This window comes from Podarcis muralis, chromosome 2 (assembly GCF_964188315.1).
Source record: "Podarcis muralis chromosome 2, rPodMur119.hap1.1, whole genome shotgun sequence".
Classification (NCBI taxonomy): domain Eukaryota; kingdom Metazoa; phylum Chordata; class Lepidosauria; order Squamata; family Lacertidae; genus Podarcis; species Podarcis muralis.
In genome coordinates, this window is record NC_135656.1 from 94,419,856 (window position 1) to 94,443,589 (window position 23,734).

Below are 23,734 nucleotides of genomic sequence, written 5' to 3' on the forward strand. Positions count from 1 at the left end.
ATATTTGCCTGATGGGCATAAGTAAGCATGTACATTCTCTTGCAAAGGTAGAAACTCTGATGGGCAGTCATTATAGACAATTTGATGCTAGCTCACACCATTATAATCCCTGTATTCTGGTGTGCCCAAATGATTAACTGCTACCTTACTTACAACCCACCAGCAACAAATATCCAGAAGAAAGGGGTGGGGGCTTGAAATAGAATAGTGATAACTTGCTCAGTAGCATCTGGAGAACTATAGGAATAAATTTATCCGTGCTCCATAAACACTTAGACATTTATGGGCACAGAATGCATTTATTCCCTGATAACCTCTCTCTGGCATTGGGTGCATCACTTCACTATCTGCTTACCAAACTACATCTTGCAGAAACATTTCATGTGAATCTTTACTGGAGCCCACATCTACCGAGTTTTTAAAACCTCATAAAATTAATTGCAAGGTGGCCACGATAGGGAACAGTGGAAAGCTGATCTTCAAATATCTCCATTGTCCTTTAAAGTTGAGCTGATGAGCCAAATGACTGCTGGTTTTTTCCCATAGAACGGTAAAATTACTTTTAGCATGAATGATACTGCTCTTGTAAAGCATCTGCTATCTTGCACACTGATAAAAGCCATGGTTCTTGCATTATTAGCCTGCATCTGGTCTCAATTATTATGTAGTTAATTGAGAAGCAGAACAAGTGGGGTTTACATCATTGTAAAGTCTTAAAACTATTCATGACAACTAAGGAAGCTCATTGAAAGGTCTGCAAAGATGCACTGTTCCTTTCAGTGACACATTGGCAGGGGCTGTTGATTCAGGACTGCCTGAGTGTGAAATCCTCTGCAGTCGCTCCCATTCATCTCCAGCTATGTGACAGCCATGTTGATAAAAAGTACATGTAAAGTGGGGAGGTGGGCTCGGCTGTATTTTTTTTTAAGGGATTGATTAAGATGATTCATGGAAATTCAGGATCATCTGTGGACCTTCCATGCTCAGGGATGGTATAACCCTTGAGTACCAGAGGCTGGGTATAAAGCAGAGGTTAGACCAGGGGTCGGCAAACTAAGGCCCGGGGGCCAGATCTGGCCCAATTGCCTTCTGGATCCAGCCCACGGACGGTCGCATGGAATGGCATGGGGATTCTGATCATTAGGGCTGCGCCATTCCCCCCCCCCCCATTCACACACACCATGGCGGTGCCTCCTCCCTCCCTCCTCCTGGCTTCTCCCTGCCCTGCCTAGAGGAGGAAGGGGGCTGGGCTTTGTTGAACTGCAGTTGGCTAAGTGCCATTTTAAGCAGCCCCTCTCCGGAGCCAGCCCTTTTGCACCGCTCATTGTCCTGCCGCCGCTGCCAGCCCCTGCTGCTTGCAAGGGATGCTGGGAATTGTAGTCCCAAAACTTTCGGAGGGCTGAGGTTGAGGAAGCCTGGCATAGTCTCTCCACACCTGTATCCATATGTTTCTGTATCACATATCAAGGCAATAAACACATGAAGCTCCATTATAATGGGCCATTTTGTTTGTTTCTACCCGTGAGCTTCAGCGACTCTCCAAATCTCAGGTAAAGGTTTTTCCCAGCTCTGCTACCTGAGATCTCTTTTTAGGTGGCGATACCAGGTATTAAACCTGATGCATTCAATATGTAAAACGTCTTCTTCCACCAAGCTATGGGCCTTTCACTCTTCTACAGAGTTACCGGGAAGTCCAAAGCAGGACATGAGCACAATAGAAGTCTTTCCCCAAACAGAGGAGTGTCTGGTGGTGTGCATGCTAGCTGCAATCCAAAACAGAGTAAAGTGTATTTAAGTCCACAGAAATCAATGGGCATAAACTCCTCTATCTTTGAATTGGATTGTGGCTTCTAGGCTCAGGGTGTTGTCTTTTTCATCAGACTTAGTAGCAAGTGTGTTGCCTTCCACTTACTAGACCATCTCTGAGTTGGGATAAATGTTTTGTTAGCTTGTTGCTCTGTGTATACTTTAGGTTTCAGCTTTTGCATTTCACTATTACCAGCTCCCTGATAAGCCTACAGTATCTATGTTACAATTTAATGATTTCTCCCAGCCCCCCATATGTATTTATGTCAAAAATGTTGCCAAGTCCTGTTAATTTATTTTACACAGCCATGATGTAATCGTTAAGGGGCCATAATGAAGATTGAAGGTTTAATAATGCCAAGTGTTACAAATTTCTATTTAATCATTCCTAAATTGATTAGTTACTCTTTGCCCAAATGCCTAGCCATTGAAAGGCAGGGAGCTAAAGATACAAACTCCTGTGGTCGAGGTTTGATGAATGTGGCTTTGGTGCACTGGTAATTGAGTTATTGAATTTACTCATCTTCCAAATGATGTTTGCATTGTCTCAGCCATATGTGTTTAGGGCCAAGGGAAGGTCATTAGGAGCTTCAGTCCGGGGGCATGTTTAGGTTAAAGTGATTTTGAACAGCCAGCATTGAGGTTAGTCAATTAAAAGAAATAGCACAGCAAGATGCTATGGGCAGTTGGGGGGAGTGCGGGGTGGGCATGTCACACACTGGTCAGTTCCCAGATCCCAAAGGTCTATTTAAAATAGTCTGAAGGTCCTTTAAGTAAATGTCTACTTCTAGCCTCAGGCTATTTAGCCATTGATAAATTGCTGCTGTAACTGAGAGGCAATTTTATGTGAAGGACACCTATAAACAAACCCCTCTGTTTTATAGCTAAAGATAGGGTGTACAGAGCCAAGGTAAAACGTTAAGTAATAAGACCTACTGGATTTCATGAAGGAGAAATGTTTCAAGAATGGGCCTGTTTTGATCACAATAATTTAGGGATATCCTTGTTGCCTTTGTTGAGATGCACCCCATCAGAAGTGAATTGAAAATGGCATAACAATAAAGGTGAGCTCTACTACTTTTAGTTATGTCTAAGGTTAATTTAGGGCGGCTTTAGCCACAGTTATTTGGAGGAAAGTCGTGACTGTCTTCACTAGAATTTGTGCCTGGGATTGCAGCCTTAACAATAGCAAGACTATAGATATGAGTTCCTGGAATTGGAGACAGATAGGTTATCACAAATATTTAGGATAATAAGCCCAGTTCTAACATCTCCATATGCAAGGAGGCTGGATAATTCAGTTAAAACAGTATCTTGAAAATAGCCCAGGTGAGATTGAGGATTGCTTTTAATTTGTAGGACTGTTGGGGGCTGAAACTCTGCAGCTAGATTCTCAACACAGCAGGCCTAACTCTTTAAATATGCTTCTTGAGAAATTTCATATGGTTCAGCTAATGCGATGGGTTGATCAGATGCAAATGAGGACAGAAGCTGCCTCTATCCTTCCATACTTGTTTAGAAAAGATAATGTGAAAACCTTGCTGAATTTGTCACTATTGTTCTACCCAATCTGTTAAAAGGTGCAGGAAAATTGTTTTCTCTTGTTCATGTATTTATTCATTTTATGATGATGTGGGGGGACACACACTTTGCAGTGGTACCTTGGTTCCCGAACTCAATCCATTCTGGAAGTCCGTTCGACTTCCAAAACATTCGCAAACCAAGGCACGGCTTCTGCTTGGCTGATTGGCCCCGGAAACAATGCCAATAGCTGAAACAGACGTTCAGCTTCCAAAAAACGTTTGCAAACTGGAACACTTACTTCCGGGTTTGCGGCGTTCGGGAACCAAGGTTCGACTGTATAGCCCTTTATATAGATTTCTCAGTGTGCTTGCGGTAGCTTATAACAATTGTATTTTTAAAGTAAACATTTACAATTCCAAAAACACAAAGACAGCTAAACAGGCTAGTAACATCTGGATTTTAAAAAAGGAATCAACTTTCAATCAGCATTAGCCACATTCGCTAACAAAGCCCAACCTTACACACCAAAAGCCTCTCAGAACAAGGAGGCCTTGAATTTCCCCCACCAGAAGGTAGGGAAAGGGACATAGATGCATACCTCTGGACTATCCTGCCATCAGCATGGTTATAAAGCAGCATTCCCCAACCCTGCCCCCTCAGTCTTGGACTGCGACTTCCATTAGTCCCAGCCAGTATGGCCAGAGGTCAGGGATGATGGCAGCTCTAGTTGAACAATAACCAGAGGGTGCTAGGTTGGGGAAGCCCTTTGTAAAGGCTCTACTCTTTACTATAGATGTTCTATAATTCTCCATGGAAGGAATTTGGAGCAGGGCCCTATCAGGGCTGTAGCTGGCAGGGGAGAAAACTCATATTACACCTGGCCACATCATTGCAGTTTTCTTTCCTTTCCTTTAAGTATTTGGGTAATGCTTCTGAGGATTTTTCAGAGGCTGTGACAAACTTAGTGGCTGGATGTGTGCTCTGTTGCAGAGTGGGCAGAATATATGCTATATCACAGTGTGGGCATTCTTTCTGGATTGCTGCTTTACCTCTTAAGTCTGATATACACCGAAAGATTTCAGGAAAGCCTCCTCCATTCCTGCTGTTTTACTCCGTCCACTCTTGAAAAAAACTGATACTGCATAAATACTGCTTTGTATTTGATTTCTGTCTTCTAAATACTATTTAAATCACAAGTAATATTTCCCAGTCCTTTAGAGGAGTTAAAACCCAGCCTTTAATCAATAAACATTTGATAAATGCATAGCTTGGGGATACTGCACTGACTGATGGGTGATAATTGTGGGACGATATTGGGACTTCTGCAGTGAAATCTTTTATGAGTGACTGACTTTCCCAAGTGTTAGACACATTCATTGTTAGTGGCAATTGTACGTTCAATGTGCACGGTTAGTAGGGCTTGTCATGAGCAAGTGAAACAAAGAACCATGTCCCCGGTTTTAACATGGAAGCCTGATTAACAGCTAACATGTCTGTATCCTGAGTAAAGGATGGGGTGGGAAGATATCACCTAGCAGAACTTTGGCCCATCGCTGATCGTAACAAAAACTGTAACTTAAGTTAGTTGAAGAGGGATTTCCTATATATTACAACAGATGGAAATTGCACATCTTTAGTGTGCAAATAATTGCACTCCCTATGATTTGTGCACTCATATTTAAGAGTCATCATGTGAATGGGGACCACATGCCAACTATTTACAATGGGAGGTAAACCTCACTCTTGATTTGGAATGGGACCACAGCAGCTGCAAAGGGTTAAAACCCCTCCTTCTCCATGCCATAGTCCCAGTCCGGATCAGCCCTTCCCAGGCTGGGTATTAAAAAACAAACAAACCATGAAAGAGCTAAAGTCATGGAAATGAGCTTTCTTTTTTTACTTTATCTTATTTAACAAAAACAGTATACCGCTCAGTTGAAAAAATAAATGAATAAATGCGCACACAAACCTCTAAGCAGCTTACAAATATCAGGTCTAGTTTGGCCCATAGAATGATATCATCTGGCAAGTTGAATGTTTGTGGCCTACAGATGCTATAAATAGGTGAAAGGCCTTCCTTCCCTGGATATCTTAGATAAAAAGCTATTTTGATCTTCTAGTTATTTATACAGTCCAATACTGTGGGTGTAATTGTCAATTGTTGATGGCATACAGTGGTACCTCGGTTTAAGAAAAGTCCTGTTTATGAACTATTTGGTTTACGAACACCGCAAAACCGGAAGTAGTGTCCCAGTTTGCGAACTTAACCTCAGTCTAAGAATGGAATCTCAACGGTGGAAGGGCACCGGCGGCAAGAGGCCTCATTAGGGAAAGCGCACCTTGGTTTAAGAACAGTTTCGGTTTAAGAACGGACTTCCGGAATGGATTAAGTTCGTAAACTGAGGTGCCAGTGTATATGGAGTCCATTGCCTTAACCTTTTGAAGCCCACTTAGCTGACTTGCTAAACCAATACTTCAAAATGTTCGTGTTTGTTTTGTTTAACGTGTTACAACAAACTTAGTATGAGTAACTTCTCTATCCTCTTCGTACAGCTTGCTACATATGTTTTAGTGAACTTTTATTATCTGTTCCTCGTGTTTTATGATGCATCATTTTACTTGTTACTTTTATTGTTATGGTTCTTGAATTCTTAATTTAGTTTGTGATCTAATCTGCCCTAAGAACGTTCTGTTTCAGGACAGCCTATTAATGCCATAAATAAATAAATAAAAACGATCAGGACAATGCAACCTCTTGCCCTAAGAGATTGTCCTGGAACAGCCCATGAATGCCCCTTACTCACTTTGTAAGAAAAGCCACATTCATTACAACAAATCATTCTTACCAGCCCCTTCAACGATTGCCAGAAAAAAATTGCATATGCCGCATGATATTTGTTAGATCCATCCTGCATAATTTTTTACTTGGCTTCTTCACACTTTGCTTAGGTTACCATATGCCATATTTGTTGAATCTTGTTAACAATGCATTTTTATGTCCCATTATGAAAGAATTATAGCCCTTGCATGGAGAGGGGGGGAAAGATCAGAAGGGTCCATTATATCACTCCCTGCTGTGGAAAAAAAAACCACACCAGAACATGCATTTGCCACAGTGAGGCTTTATAGTGTAACTTAGGAATTATCTCTAGCCATGACTCCCTTTGTAGGTACAGTATTACAAACTGTGGCATGGCCGCAGTTAGAAAGAAACAGAACAAAAAGAGAAATTAAACATTCAAGTGATCTTGCTTCTTTTCATTATTTCATACATGCGTTCTGTCATCAAATAATGGCCACTATTCAGCTGGTGATGAAAGAGACAAAGATTAATTATTTGGCTTCTTAACGAAGAGCGCCCCAAATGTAGGGAACGTTTTGGGATTTTAATATATCATATTCAGTAGATCCATTTTCTTTGTTGCTTCAGCTATAGAGGCACCCAGGGCTGTATCTGAGATGACAACTAGGCAATTAAGGAAAAATGTGTCCAGGCTATGCCCCTGTCAGACTGAATCATGACCCTCCTTTTGGCAGTCACACGCATGAATCCCTCCCGGGGGGTGGGGTGGAGTGGAGGAGTTGCTCTAGACAATAGCCAACTTGTCAGATGACATGATACGTACTTTTTTGTGCATGCATGTCATGTTAGTGATATTATGCTTCCATTGGAAGCAGAGCACGCCATGCCTGAGTAATAGGGTATTTTAATTAGCTCTTACTGGTCTGATTGTCTCATGAATCGTTAAAACCAAAAAACATGCATAGTGGGTGGTATGGACTTTTCCTTTGCAATTTGTATATATTCATAAGGGATGGTATCTAACCAAGTCATACTCAAAGCGGAACCATTGAAATCCAGAACTTGCCACAGGCTGGTCATCTGCGTTCTAAATCATGTCAAAGTGTGTATGTCTTGCCACTTAACATTGCCATTCTTAACTTGCTCAAGAATCAAGACAGAAGGAAAATGTGCCTTCTGCTTTGAAGACAGGTAGGATACAAATGTTCAGAATAAATCAATAAATGTTACACATGCAGTTACTTTTAAGCAAAACATTGCCATTTTATAAACACTTGCTTCTAATTTTACCCTCAGGCAGAGATTTTTCATATCAAGGGGTCCTTCAGATATTTTTAGCTGGAGATTGAACCCAGGATCTTGAACATGCAAAGCTATGGTTACTCCCCTAAGGAGGCTTGAATGTATATGGGGATCCCCCTCCCCAATTTAGGACAATTTAAGGGTCCCCTGGATATGGCTTGTACATATTTGCTGCAGTTCTGCCTGTTGTTGGTTTGCTTGAATTCCCCTGAAGTCAGTGAGATTTAAGTAGCCAGACTGAGATTACAGCACTAAGTTACAGGCCACTGATCGTCACTTCTTCCACAAATATGTGAGATTCAAGTTATACTGATGGGCAATTCTGTCTCCAGTGGCCTTGATTTCTTCAGGAAAACTGGATCCCCTGAAAGCAAAAACATTCCGATGCTGACGTGATTTGCCATATTCATGAAAGGCAAAAGGGAACCATAGCTGGCTGAGCCATAGATGACTTGCAGAGCTTCTGCGTTGCATAAAGGAGGTCCCAGATTCAGCCTCTAGCACATCCTGTTGAAAGGAGCAGTTAGCAGGTGATGAGAAAGACCCTGGCCAGAGCTCTCACCGATCCACAGCCAATCAGTGTAGGCAGTGAGGCAGCTTCATGTAGAAAGAAACAGAAAACAAACATCCAGACTTACTGATGACCCAGTCTTGGCATTGGGAATGACAAAAGTTACCTGCTAGCTCCTTTCAGTAGCACATGCCATTTTGATAAGCAAAAGCAAGGAGCCTGTGACTGCTGGGGTTGCATTTTATGAAGGTGGGTATTTACATTTTTCACAAACTGCCCTCAGTGCCTATTTGGCAGAAAGGTCACTGAAATGTACTCGGAGTTGAGTGTGAATTTCATGCTATATATACATTATTTACACAATGGGCCCCGTGTGATTGGCTAATTCTGGGCTGCTCCTGTAGGCCAATCAGGTTGCAGATTCACCTCCTCCAGAAGCCTGATTGGCTGCCCCTGCAGGCCAATCAGGTTGCTGATTCACTTCCACCCCAAGCTGGATTGGGTGGCTCCTGTGGACCAATCAGACTGCTGCATTCTGGATCCTATTGTTCAGTACATAACAGTCATTTAGACATTAAGACACAATGATATGTTCATGGACTATAGTTGTCCTCTAGAAAGTGCAGAATTAGTTGGTAGCACTTTTTTTTAGTACAGTCTGCGCACGTGTACACACATACACACAATTTAGTGATAGCATAGATTCATTATGAGTTGCATTATTTAGTAATTACATATAAAAAGAGTCAGAGAAATTTAACACATTGGCTAAATATATGTATGTAACTCCTAGTTTTCACACATTTGTGTGCCACAGTAGTTTTCCTGCTACCAAAGGCAGCTTATAATTTCATTGTCTTAATGACAACAACAGTCACTTTGCAACTTCCCTTCATTTCCAAAAATGAACAAACGGGCACTTTGAGGCAAGCAAGGTAAAATTACTTTCTCCCCCTTCCCCTAGTCTTGAGAAAGTGTTAGTTTACAAGGCAAAGGTGGAAAGAACTTTGCCTCGCATTTCAAAGAGGTATACTGCAACTTAATTCTGCTAATGACAATTAACACAGATGGCTAAAAAAAGTAATTATCTCTTTTCGTTTTCTGCCACCTGTCACAAGTGAACTGTTTTCTTTAATTGCTCCAAATTACTCTTAATCACACAAAACAGCTATTTAAATTGGAGTTGCATCTTGAAGCCCAGGAGGAAGATTTAACACCTGAGTTGCGAGACTTTAAGAAACCATCATAGCGGCATAAGCTGAAATCCTTGAGACCAATCCCGGTTAAACCAAAGTATAGCTTGAGCTGAGTAATTACAAAGTCAACCAGAAGGTTATCTCTATGTGCCAAGGATTTTATCTCCCTTCACTAAATTACAGCCACATCCTTAGGTGTGTGTAAATGCTTACATGACTACCCTTGTGAGGCAATGTTTAAGCCCTGGCATATGCGATCTAAAATGGGTTTGTCACATCACCTGTGCAGTTTGCTGAACTAAAACAGTTTAATTTTTTTAAATAAAAAAAAATCTGAACTCCTTTCACTGTGTCTTGGAATTCTGACATGGAACTCAGGGTGGGTTGATGAGTAGGGAGGGAGGATAGATTGGTTGCGTTAATGTGCAATTCTCCAAGCAAACTTGTGCAAGGTGCTGAAAGTTACAACACCTTGTGAAATTCACCTTGTGAAATACAATATCCACCTCTTGCTACAAGCTTAGTACAGGGTCCTCACTTAGAAGAAGTAGTAACAAATATTATATAATATATAGTGCTTTAAATTGTTCAATGTAATGCCACATCTTGTTATCCCTACAGCAGCAGCACTTTAAGATAGGTCAGCAATATTATCCTCCTGTTGTGGAAGCTGAAGGTGAATGACACAGACAACACCACCTTATGAGTGCACATCAGAGCCAAGATTCAAACCAGCTCCTTCCTGATTCGTAGCTCAGTCTCTTCACCACTGTGCTACACAAGCTTTTGATATGTTGCCTAGGTATTTTACATTACCTTTTCCAAGTACAAACATAGTGCAATGTGGGGAAGAAGAAATACCACTGAAAATTCTACTATAACTGGAAATGTGAGCTACCCAAACCATCATAGAAATCCTATTGATCTAGAATCTAGGTGCTTCCATAACTCACGAATAAAAAACAAACAAACACACCAGCTGATCTCGCCTCAGTGCTGATGTAATGAAAGAGCACCCTGGAATGTACTTTTTCTTTCCAGCTGATTTTCCATTGGCATTTGTTTTCCATTTATTCAATTCCTTAGTGAGACTATTGGGAAGCATCTTCCTGCCATGACCCAAAGTGACAGACTTTTCTCTCTGTAGGTTTAATCAGTGTGTCTTCTGACCCATAACGTATGCTCCCAGAAGACATTTGCAGTCAAAGTATTCAACATTTGTAGACTGACAGTTCATTATCTATTGTTAACCTAGTTGATAGATACATTATCCTTTTGATTTTTTTCAAAACACACATAAAACTTAAATTATTAAGTATGCTTGTATATAATAGAATAAGTTTTGTGTCTAAATACTGTTAAATTTTCACACAAGCCTGAAGTACAAATGAACAATGAACAAGGCCTTTTCTGAGCTTATCCCCCACTGCCCCCCAAAAAACCACTTCAAAGTACACATTACACTTCCAGGCTGACTTCAGACATTGCTTATTAGGAAACAGAAGGCTGCTTTTTCATTAACTCCAGTTATTCACTTTGGTGAAATGTGTGTCTACCATTGTGACTGTGGAAATATTTCATGGTCACAACATTTCAGGTTTACAGTCTAGCACATGGGTGGCCAATGTGGTACCCTCCATGAGTTGTTGGACTACATCTCCCATCTTCCTATTAGTCAAGGTGACTGAAACTAATGGGAGTTGTAGTCCAATCATATCTCAATGGCACCATGTGGTTATTCCTAGTCTTTTACAAGGCAGAAGTAAACTCTTGAAAAAAATAGCAAGGGCCAGGTTGGGAACCTTAACCGGTAGCAGAGGATTGCGGGCATTGTGGAGAATAGAGTGATACAGGAGAATTTCAGGGAAGTGAATGTATCAGAAAAAGGAGAGTGGTTTGAGAAGCAAAATATAGTTGTAAAAACAGGTTCTCTGCCCTATGTAATTTTTGTAACAATTGATATTACAAATCTTTGAAATTTCTCGACTGTACTATCTGCTGCAGAGCACAATGCAATGTGGGGCTTTAAAGTGCAAGTGTGAAATGAGATTGACTTGCCTCATACACTGGGGGTGGATGTTAAGCTCTTGCTGCGACTGAAGAGAAGATGGGAAAATCCCATTGGGCAGTGTATGATCACTGACTGAGCACGTGGATCACTGCCATTCTGTGAATGATACGTAGTGACATAACAGGACCCGTATGCTACAAAAATGAAAGGGTAGGGAATTCATTTATGTATATATTCTTTCATATCTATGTAAATTCATATTTATGTAAATAGTAATGTGTCAGCAGTAACTTCAAAGTGCTTTTCCTTAAAAACAAAAACCCAAATCCAACATCTTACAAATGTTATCTGTTGATCTCAGTGACTATCAGATAAAAGAAAATTGTCTAGATCCCTGAAAAGGCCCAACAGTCTCAAATGTGAGGAGATAATTATATTATTGATCCTTAAAGATTATTGTTCTTGTGGGAATGACAATTTTGCAAAGACTGCCCTTGGATCGCAACTGATGAGGTAGAACAAATTCATCTCAACCTACTCATGACAGGGTTTTATTAAATTGCATATTCATCTCTTGTGTGAAATTAAAAGCAGGGGGATTGTGTTACAGAGAGTTACACACATCTTTTCCTAATTTAACATTGTAAGTCTTTGCACGATTAACAGTGTGGCAAGAAGAAAAATAATTGTGTGGGGTTTTTTCCATATGCAATCCCTCATAATAATTCAAAAATCAATATGCACCCTTTGAGAATTACACCCCACTCCTTCTTCATCCTAACAGTAAATTATGCAATTCAGGGTGGCCTTCTCTCATTTCCCTATGAATGGGAGATTGAGGATACCTAGGGGTAAACCAGGCATTATGTGTGTGTTTTTTTAAAAGAAAATGTTTAACTATAACCACTGGGACTAGAATCATTGCTTCCAATGCCCTAATGTGAATATCAATAAGACACCGGTCCATGGAGCTCCTTGCTTGATTTGACAGTTTAAAGGATCACTTAGTTAATTAGTTGCCTCTGCATCCTTTAGCTGCCTCCTGCCTTCTGCCTCCTCTTCTCATTTTCCTTTTTTTTGACATGTTAGATTACATCATTACTGGTGGTTTCACTTGTTAACCACAACAGAAACTGAGAATATTTTAAGCGTTAATTATCTATGGTTTCTCATAAGACTTGTCTTTCACTCGGGTTCAAAAGGAAAACACCAGCTCCCATGTTTCAAGAGTGTCCTAGCATGTAATGCTACCTAGCCTTCATCTGGATGGTTTTGAAGAGCGTGTTATTGAAAAGAAACATTGAAGCCTTTGTAGGCTGTACTAATGGCCTGTGACCTTAACTAAGAATCTGCCTTCTTTTTTCATTCTTGCACTTCAATACATTTCCTGATTATTTTCTTCTGTAATGTATACAAACAAGACTTCCTCTTGACAGATACATCTGTGATATGGTACATTTGCTGCACTGTACAATGTTCGTTCTACTGAAGCCCATCTTTGTAGGGTTTGTTGAAAAGCTTTTGAGCTCATCACCATATGCCCTACAACAGCCTAATTGGTTTGTGGTTCAGTATCTTATACCGTGGTACCTTGGGTTACAGATGCTTCAGGTTACAGACGCTTCAGGTTACAGACTCCACTAACCCAGAAATAGTATCTCGGGTTAAGAACTTTGCTTCAGGATGAGAGCAGAAATCGTGTGGCAGTGGGAGGCCCCATTAGCTAAAGTGGTACCTCAGGTTAAGAACAGTTTCAGGTTAAGAATGGACCTCCAGAACGAATTAAGTTCTTAACCCGAGGTACCACTGTAAACTGACAGTGAGACTGCAGAAATCCCTCATCAGGCCATTTAGGCAAAATGGTGATCATTCTAGAATATAGAGAGGTGGATAGGATAATCTGAATTTGATGGTGTCACCTCATAAGACTTGGAGGGCCCAAATAAGATGCTTGCCAGTTCAACTGGTTTGATAAAATTAGTTGAGGTGCAGATATTAACTCACCCACACTTCTCTCTAGTAAACCAGTAGATATTTGTGGGAGAACCATCCTTATGCTTTGAACAACACTCTTTGAACAACACTGTATTTATGGTTACAGGTAAGTAGCCATGTTGGTCTGCCGTAGTCGAAACAAAATAAAAAAAATCCTTCCAGTAGCACCTTAGAGACCAACTAAGTTTGTTATTGGTATGAGCTTTCATGTGCATGCACACTTCTTCAGATACTGTGTATTTATGCACAGTACAAAAGCCATCTGAAGAAGAATCATTTGTAATCTAGTATCCTGTGACATCAGGTTTTGTTTGCAATCCCTAAAGGCAGTTCACCTTAAAGACGCTAAGGTCAAACACCAGAAGGATTTAGATATACTAAACAGATTGATAACCCCATTGTATCTCCACAATATTACTGTTTTACTTCAGCAAACTAGCAAATATTAGATGCTTCTGTGGGTATCATGGTAAATGACCACAATTTCCCTTGCCTCTGAGCTATAGCCCTATAACTGTGATCTCAGATTACTAGATGTAATCTAGTTCCTTTGATGAGATTGTTTTTAGTTTAGTTTAGATTAGTTTAGATTAGTTTTTGATAACGTGCCTATTGGTGTGAAAGACTGAAAATTATGTCAGTTGATCTCTACAACATTCATGTTGATTAAACAGCTGCCTTAAAATTTTGCTTTAAAAAAAACAACATCCATTCACCACATCACTGTATGAAGCATTATTTTAGATTAATATGCTACAGAGCTAGAGTGTTGGCTTTTGTGTGTGTTCAAACCTTGTTCAGGTTAGGTTTTTTCCCCTAATAAGACTGTTTCCCATAACTATTTGATACCATTGGTCCATGCTTACTCCTGACAGGTCTCTCCACGAAAACAAAGTTCACTACAGCCAATCACAAACAAACAACCACACCCCTAGACTAAACATCTCTCACCACCAAAGGAATACAAGTGAATAGTAAAGAGAACTCGCACAAGCGATGCTGACACAAAACCCCACACATACACTAGGTAGAATAGAAGCTTTGCCACCCCACCCCACTCACCATGGCCCCCTCCACCTCTTCCCCCTTTTTCTTCCTAATGTAACACTAATGTCTCAACATAGGAAACTGATCTGTAGAAAACGTAACTTGGAAAAAGAGACATTGTACATACTTTTGTAAACCAAGAAATCCTTAAAAAATAATATGTTTTTTTTTAAAATCCTTGTTCAGCTATCGTATAAAATTCACTGGGCTTGGAACTCTAAACCAGGGGTAGTCAACCATTTTATACCTACCGCCCACTAATGCATCTTTCTTGATGGTGAAATTCCCCTCCCGCCCACCAGTGCTCAATGGAAGGAGGATTCAGCTTGTGCCATAGAACTCCCTACCGCCCACCTAGAATCCTGAAACACCCACTAGTGGGTGGTAGGGACCAGGTTGACAATCACTGCTCGAAACCTTCACAGAGTATTTGGGAGTCTGAATTGTTTTTCTATAGTTTATTTAACTGATCAGACAATCCCTTTACAAGGAGGCCACAAATTAAATGCAGTCCTGGCTCTCACTAGACATTCTCCATCTAATGCAGGGTTTTCCAGTTTTATTTTGTGCTGCTTCCATCAGGAAAGGACAGACCAAGTGGACTCTGTATGTGGAATGTAGAAGCTCCCAGACTTGACCTTTGATGGGGGGATAATATAACATTTCCCAGTTGCCCACTCAGGCAATACTGGAATCGAGCTCCTGCAATAGCCTTCAAATGATCCAGAGCAACATGCTGGAAATCTGTGTGGGTGTGCAGCTGTGCAATAAGCAACTGAGGGAGAGGGATGCCACCCCATAAAAACGGATGAGAGGTTTACCAAAGCATGGGCAGCATCTTTGTACCAGTGGGAGGACAAAGACGGCAAGGGGGGTGGGGGTGGGCCCAAGATGGCAAAGGCAGGAATCGGCCCAAATATAGCAGTTGCGATTCCCAAGTTGAAAGAAAACACTCAAGAATTCTCTCTGCACAGCTGTGAATTTTGAAGCGGCTTCCCTAGGAAAGCCAGGAAAAGCTGCTATGGTTTTGTAGATTTTGCATGAGAGCCAGACAGGAAGGCAAGTTTGTTTGAAGGAAAGGCTGCCTACTTGGCTCTTCTCAGGCCTTGAAAGGATGCACCTACAAGCTGCGGTCTCCGATAGAGAACAAGCTCCTTTGCACCCAAGCCCAGCCAGTGCTTAAAATTCACTGCCATTATGGTGCTTTGAGGTGGGGCAGGTGGAGAATCACCACTGTGGCTCCTCTGTCTCCCAGTCAGGCCTACAGTGGGGTGGGATTTTACCTGGGCATATGCCTGTTCAGTTCACTGGCTCAAGAATCAGAGTAAGGACTTCCAGCCAAACTTCCTCTCCCATATGATTTCAGGGAAACCTGGGAGGGGGAGGATCAAGCAGTTGCTCTGTGACCTTGGATCGGGTGGTCTCGGATGACATATGAGAAGCCTTACGATGAGAGCATCTATGCCAGCTTACTGCCGGGCAGCTGCTGGAAGTGAACGGATTCCTCTTGCCTCAGAAGCTGAGAGAGCCAAAGTATGCCTGCTTTATTTGTTTATTTATAAATTTCTTCCTGCACTTCAGGACCAAGCTATAGAGGAGGCTCTGTAGAGAGTGCTGTAATAATAAATAAGTTGTCATGATCGCACTGCCAAATATTTCTGTTCGCTGTGGCCTAGCAACTCAAGGCCTAATTCTTTCCAATAGAGGGCAGTGGTGTCATTTTAGCCAGTAATGGGAGCTGACAGACTTATTCCACGCACAACAGGAGTAGCTTGATTTTTGATTTTTTTTTTAAAGGTAGTTTACTTCGTTCAACCTGGGAAATCACAGTATAACTGGCAGGGTTCATTTAAGCTAAATTGCACAAAGGCAGTTTGCTGGGTGTGGCCATATTACCAAATGCTGCATTGTTCTCAACATTTGACGTTTGTAAACTAGTCCAAACCCATTGTGTTGCTACAAAATCACACAAATAATTTCTAGTGTCCCTGTTCAAAATATCAAAGAAACAAAACTTTGATTAATAATTTCTATATCATTTTTAGAATGCAGAGGCCTTCAGTGGTATTTCGTCTTATTATTCATCATAAGAGTCTGATTAGCTCATTTATTTCTCACATATTGGGGAAACCAAGGCAAAGGCTTTCAAGAGCTTACCATTTAATTAACAGATGTGGAGGGATTTGAGCATGTACTGGAACAGCAGAAGCTGCCTCATACAGAATCGAGGTGATGGTCCATCTTGGTCTATTGACCAGCAGCAGCTTTGCGGGGTTTTAGACAGAAACCTTTTTCAGCACTAACACATTGCATTTACTGTACTACTATTTGACCCTTATTAACTGGAGATGGCACCTTGTACATGCAAAATATGTCCCCTTTGGCTAGCTACAGCCCTTCTCCATTCTGAAGACTGCAGTTCTGAGCTAGAATGATCACCACAAAATAATCTCTTTTAAAAATTCCTCTTTGTAACGTGGTATTGTAAAAGCGGTCACAAGACATGAAAACCTGGGGAGAAAGCTAGTTTTCTAGTACTTTTCTAGATATGGCAACTCACAGCTGTGCAGTGCTGGTAAGTGTTCTTAGATTCACCATGTGATAAGATTTTTCAATCTTCATACTGTATGTGTTGCATGATGGGAAGGAGTTACAGCCACAGCAGCTGCAAAAGGCATAAAAGCAGTGGATGAGCATAGAGGACAACGAGTGCTGGCAGCAGATATGGAAGAGGGACAAAGCTATTTATTTTAATCACAGAATTTAGGGTGATTCACACTTTGTTTTGTTCTTTTTGCACATCTTACCATAGTGACAGGGTAAATAACCCACAGGAAAATCTGCCCTGCAAATTCATGGTAAAAAGATCTAATTGAACAACTAATATTAAAATGGCAGGAACAGTGTGGTAAGTACAAAAGAACAAGGCAAAGGAAAGACCTGGAGGCAATGGCTGTTGGGACAAGGGAGACACTTGGTAGGTGATTTGTGGCTAGGATATAAAATCACAGTCAACAGTGGAGGGCACCAAGGCCATGTCCTGGAACCGGATAAATGGGAATTAGAAATATATTAATAGAGTTTGTTCCTAAAAGACATTTTTCTTTTATTTTGGCACTGGCTCCAAGTATTCATAAGGTAAAAGCTCAGCCTGCACAAAACAACAAGTCTGTAAGTCTCTAATTATTGAGAGCCAAAAACTTTTCATGGCCATAAGAGCTTTATGGTATTGGGAAAGCCCTTATAAATAGCCCTATTGATAGTCGGATACATTCTCCGCATAGTCACTAAAAGGGCTGATTAAGCTGACCCAATTTTTGTACTTGGTTTTTTTCATATAAAATAAAATCTGAACACATACAGAAACAAACACCCCAGATTTCTTTTCTTCTGTAAAGTGCTAATGTTCCAAACAAATATCTCCCTTCCTTTCACCCTCTTTCCTACAATGGTCATCATCATCATAAACTCAGCTTACATAAATTTATTACAAAGGAACAGCTGCTCTCTCTCTCTCTTTCCTCTTGCCCTCCTTCCGTATGAGAAAAACGTTGAAAATGAAAGAAAGTTAATTAGGCTATTGGTACGTTAAGCAAAATATTATTTCATTGCACCCAGCCTATACAAAGACAGTTTGCTTAAACAGTTGCTGATAAGAACACACAACTCAACCCAGGTCAATTTGAGACATTAAAATGTGTCCTCAATTTAGAAAAGGCTCTTTGCTTGATTGTCACACTGACTGCACTTCCCAGCCAAGTGGGCTCATCATACCACATGGATACCACAGGGGTTATTGAATATTTGTCAACAAGAACATGGGAAGCCAACCCTCTTGATTTATTCTTCCATTTGAGATTACAGAATATTTTAAAGATATGTGGTGATATTCTTGTGTAGCTGCATATTAACAGGGACTGCTTCTGAATTGCATCAGGGACCTGTCCTGTTATTTTGTTTCATTTAACTCGTACTGATGAAATAAACTACTGATTTATTTCACTTGCAGCTGAAGAGCTGTTATCCCAATCTTCCTGATTCTTATATTAGCTTAGCAGATGTTCCAGTTCCTGGTGCACCAAAGAACACACTGTACACATTATACGTACCATGCTATGAGGTCGCAAATGCAGAAGGTGGCCAGTGGAGAGTCAGATTCCATTCACTCTCCATAAAGGACAATGGGATGTGCTGGGAGAAGCTTGGGAGACAGAACCTCCAGATACAGGGAAATTTGAGACATGAAACTCAAACCTATCTCCCACTGAGTACAATGTGGTTAACTTCCAAGTAAGCAAGCATAAGATTGCAGCCTGGGAATGTGAAACTCCAAGCAACTTCAGGGAACATTCAGTCTTCCCAAAGTTGTCTCCTGAATCATTTGCCCCAGATATCCTGTGGTCTGTTCAGATTTTCTTTTCACTTCACCCTGTGTAAGGTCCTCCCACGTTCAAACCCTTAGAGAAATACTTTTTCATGTTAACATATGGGCTGACCAAGACAAGGCATTGCAAATCCTCCCAAAGCTTTCAAAAAACCAATGCAGACTGTTTTGGTAACAAGGGCAAAGGCAACAGAAGTTGTCATTAAGGGTAGACATGTTACAGAAAGAACCTGCCACCATATTTCCTTTTGTTCTTCAGCAGAGTCCTTACACTGTTCTTGATCTTTCTTGTCCACTCCACAAACATCTGATGAGGAACCTGTCTCTGCTGAGTGAACATACACAGTGGTGTGGGTTGATGGCTGATTTATGCTTTCTTTGGCAATGTTTGTGCTTCACTTGAGAGACTAGCATCACACTTTGATGATCAAAATAATGTTCCTTGGTTTGAGGCAATACAGTTACTGTACATCCATCCCACTGTGTCCCGTTGTGGGAGAAGAACAGAATTACTTCCAGGAAAGAATAACAGGCTTCATCTGTTCACAGGACACTTTTTTTGACTCTCAGACTGCACACATACTGTCAATGGGTGAGTTTAGCCAACAATCAGTGGTTACTACTGTGAACAAGTGCTTCCTAAGGCTCAGTCCACTATTGCCCATTGAGGCACAGTGGCTAAGAATGTTGTGATAGGGCTGGATAGAACTCAGTTCTGATCTCCACTCAGCTACAAAGCCAGTCACCACCTCCAAGCCTAACTTACTTCACAGGGGACTCCTCCAGATAGCCTCTTTCTTGAGCATTCATTCTGATTTGCTTGTAGGGAGGTTATATGTTTTGTAGGGAGGTTATATGGTTATCCCACACTTTGTTGTGTATTTCCCATCACTTTCCTAACTGCAAGAAGCCAAGTGGTGGTGGTTTTTTTAAAGTGAATTTCTTGCACCAGAGTGACAGAGCACTGTAATGCACTTTAGTTGTGCAAACCTCAATTTCCAGTAAGCAACTGAATTCCTCTGCAAAGTATTGAGTGTTTGGAGGTGACCAGAGGTGTTCCAGGGATAAAGGGGAGGGGGGACAGTATATGCTGGCTTGATTACATTGGCAAAAAGTTAGGATCTACATTTTATAAAGGGGGGGGGACCCTGTTGCCTCCTATAATTTATTCCCAACTAGAAACAGTGTTTGTGGAATTTCTGAACACAGAAAGACACCTGACCCTTCAAATGCGTGTTACAATAGATGAAGCCGAAACTTGCAAATCATCACTGGGTAATGATTTCATTTGGTGAATGGGGAATAATTTTACTTAGAATTTACCAGCTGAAGGAAGTAAATATACAGAGAGGGTTTTTTAAATACACATCATAAAGCAACTATAGCAGTCACATTACCATGGAGTGCACATGCTATATGGTCTTTAGAAGACCTTGAAGTGTGCTCAGCTGATTATATAGCTCCTGTTTAGCATATGCATAAGCACAGAATCATCACATAAATACTATTAATGGGTGCTGTGATAATGTGTAACCATTCTGGTGTCAGGAGGAATTTATAAAGAATTATATTATTGTGAGGTTTGCTGGCAATATTGTACTTTAATGAAAATGAGTTGCAGAATTTGTCCCATTCCTAGTTGCATCAGCTCCTTGAGCTGTTCCATTCTTCATTTTTCTTCCTTTCTTCTTTTTTGCTAAATGCATGCTTGTTCACTACAGACTTCCATTTAGTTGTGACCACGTTCTCTTAAATATTTTAAGGAGTGTTTTATTTAACTTTGCTGAACTGTTTAATGTTGCTTGTAATAGTTCTGTATCAGCAGCAGATTCGTTTTGGTTATGACTTACATTTAAAATGTATTTGTAAACTGCTTAAATATGCTAAGAATTATCCTTAGGGACCACAGTAAAATGCAGTCATGTTTATTTGTAATTGCTACAAAATGGTTTACAGAATTGTTAGTGTCTTTTATTATGCCCTGCTACTGAAGTGCTTGCTTGTTAATTAGAGAAATTTCAGCTGTCATAGGCAGCAATTATAGCTTCTGTATCACTGTCTGTTATGAATAGTCAATGAGAGCTGATTAATATGCATGAGCAGCAGTATATAGTGTGTGCATTGGACTAAAGCAGTAGAGGGAGTGTTGTGTACTGTGAGTGGAGGAGGGAGAGCATTAAGGAAGAAGGCAGAGTTGCTTGCCAGTGATCAGAGCATCACCAACGTAAACCGTTTCAGTTTCATCTGACTCTCTGAGTGTGCCAAAGGGATATCTACATGCATGCTTGCTAACAACAACTTCCCGGGCTCTTGCGGTGAATAAGAAAGACAGTTTTCTTAAACATGGGATGCAGCTTGTGCTCTCTGCAGAAGCAAGAGGAACAGTACAAATTGCTGTATGAAGTTTGCCAGGTAAAGCCGTTTGCTTTGAATTCTAAGGACGTATATATGTTACTTTAGCCGCATGACAATTGCTGTTATTTTTATTGTCAGAGCAAGAAGAAGGAATAGGCAAGGAATGTTATACCATTGTAGCAAGTAAGCTATTACCTTATTTGACATGGGCTTTGGGATTTATTTATTTTTTATGGTGATGTGCCTTATGACACAAGTGCAGAGGTTTAAATATTCGTTGAAATGCACCATATATGTAATAAACAGGCATCTATAGCTACAAGGCAGTAGACCCTGAGACCCTGTCCCCAGCATGAGTTAAGGAAAACATCTCAGCCAGGGTCAGATCTTGGTCATGCTCTCTTTGAACAAGTTTGGAAAGACACAAGTGATGATTGATGTGGCGTAAGGGTTGGTCTCTGTTTACCAATAGTTCTATGGTGCTTCTTTCTGGAGGACAAATGCACTAACTTATTCACCACAGACAGTGAGCCACTACCTCTACCGATACTTTGACTCAAGTTTAATTTCCGTAGATTCTGTGTTTCTGTCAGTTGTAAAAATTCCTTTTGCTACCCAGGGGAGATCCCGTCTAGAATTCTTTCTTTATCTATATACAATATTTTCTCTTTCCCAACTTCTCTGGCTACAAAGCACAGTGCGAAAAAATGAACACTTGAAAAATCATTCTGATACAGTCCATGCCATTTTTTAACTATTTGTTTGGGCTCCAGCCATTTGCCTCTTCAGTTGATTCTGAAAGATCATCTCATCCCAAAGTACAGGTTTGTAAAGAAATACTATAATAGTAGCTCCAGTAAAGTTAGACATAGTGTCAAAAGGAAATGCAGAATTTGACAAGACAAAACTTGTTTTACCTTCTCTATACCAATAAATAAATAAATCTGAAAAAGTGGCCATCTTTATGCTCTATATGTTATTTGACTCTAGAAGGGAGATCTAAACAATAATTTTAAAATATAACTATCTGTGAACATACAAATTGCATGTGGGGTGATTCCGGCTTTACAAAGTACTTTAAGGAAATGAAAAACAGAGCACCTAGCAACAATTATTGCTAGATGCAAAAAGTGTTTTGTTTTTACATTTGCCAGCAGAGGGTGTTGCAAATCACAGAGAAAGGTGAGGTAGTCTTTGTTGTGGAACTACTCATGTCAATCACAACACAGTAAATAAAATGGGCCTTGTGTTCTGTACTAGCAGGAACACAGTTAAATTTTAAGCACCATTTTTCATATATATGTCTCTGACACTTCCCAGAGAACACAATGGCTAAGTAGAAAACTTTGTAACTACAAACAGAAAGGCATGCTCACTGTCGTGACTGTTTTATATCAGCTCCCAGTTTTCCTATGTATTAGGAGAGCAAATGTTTTAGAAAGCAAGGGAGCAAGACTTCTTGGGCATCATCACCACCACAAACTTATATCAACATTGTTCTTGCAAATTTTATCCTAAGGATTAGATACTCTGTCATAAGAGTTAACCCGTAACACTTCCTTGTTTTTTATTATATAAAGATCTTGAATACTATTAGCTTTAGTCCTATGACCACTTAAGGAAGGATTTGTGATTATAGTTAATTCGCATTGCAGATAGGAACTTTGCAAAATGTTTGTAAAGTATTGGTGGGGAGAGGGTCTTCATAAAAATTTTGATAGCAGTAATGGACCACAGTGCTGGAAATAATTAGACACAGGTTTACTGAGAGCCAATTGGATTATTAGAAGAGTTGTAAGGGGGGGGCTAATGTACATTATATCTCAATTACTTGCAGTTTCAATGTACTGTCAACACAGCAATCTCGATTTCAGGGAAAGAAATCCTGCTTATATTTTGATTAGGAGATGCTATGCAAATCATTAATTTCAAAGTGAAAAATCATATCTAAGAAATGGGCAGTTATTTTTTGCATAAGGTGTGTGCATCCATTTCTTGACACACACATTATCCCGTGCATTGAATTTTACCCCTTATTTTAGGTCATGAGCAGCCTGATCCATGACCTAGTTAAATGGAAGTACTTGAACTTCAGCCAGCTTACAGCTTGAACTCCAAGCCAGCTAAGTTGGAATAGTAGGATTTAGCCAATGGTCAGCTCGGTCCTATTGATCAGCTTTACCGGCACAAACAGCAGTTTTGAGCAGTGAGAGCTGAAGGGATGTACTGCACTACCACATTTGCCCAGCCTCCCTTTGCTATTAGAGATCAGCAGTAGAGGGCTGCTCTACTGCTCCTGATTCCAAGGCTGTTTCTCAGTCTTCGGCATGGTAACAGAGGGCTCACCCCATGGCCCAGCCAATCCATGCATGAAACAGCTGTGCTGGAAAAGGAAGAATGCTGATACAGCAACATTAATGGCCATTGCTTTGGCAGTGCTTGGGATCACACTGGCACTGCACTTTCTCACATGCACGGTTGCTCTTTATGGTTTGCTTCTGCTCTACTAACACAGCAGGCTTGGGCTTTGTTGTTGTTAAGCTGAATATTACCAGTGGTTTAGAGACTGCATGTTGAAAGGGCTGTTGTGCCAACTTCACTTATTTTTGCATGTGCTGGGGGTGAGCAAATATTAAATGGGAATCCTACGTATAATAGATATCACTGGGTATTGGTTACCAGATGTTCAGGAGGTATTCCAGACAGTGCAGACTATGGAGATCATAGATGTTGATTCAACATATGCTTGATGTAGCATAGAGTAATGTTGCTCAATTACAGAAGCACCTTAATGTGCCAC

The 23,734-nt window shown here is 40.6% G+C and overlaps 1 protein-coding gene and 1 long non-coding RNA gene across 4 annotated transcripts in view; one reads left to right on the forward strand and one right to left on the reverse strand.

Annotated features, from left to right (window-relative positions):
- PDZRN3 (PDZ domain containing ring finger 3) overlaps positions 1-23,734 on the forward strand; it is a 173,588-nt gene that overhangs the window by 109,766 nt on the left and 40,088 nt on the right. Inside the window, exon 1 of one of the 3 annotated variants that reach the window (XM_077925030.1) lies at positions 20,723-20,991. The exons of the other annotated variants lie outside the window; for them this stretch is intronic. Coding sequence (XP_077781156.1) covers positions 20,923-20,991 — 69 coding nt within the window. The 5' untranslated portion in view covers positions 20,723-20,922. Of the gene's footprint in view, positions 1-20,722; positions 20,992-23,734 lie in introns of those variants that run through there. 3 annotated transcript variants of the gene reach the window in all.
- Positions 1-23,734, reverse strand: part of LOC144327028 (uncharacterized) — a 98,838-nt gene that overhangs the window by 1,161 nt on the left and 73,943 nt on the right. Inside the window, exon 2 of the long non-coding RNA XR_013392005.1 lies at positions 16,756-16,860. This is a non-coding gene — a long non-coding RNA (uncharacterized LOC144327028). The remainder of the gene's footprint in view (positions 1-16,755; positions 16,861-23,734) is intronic.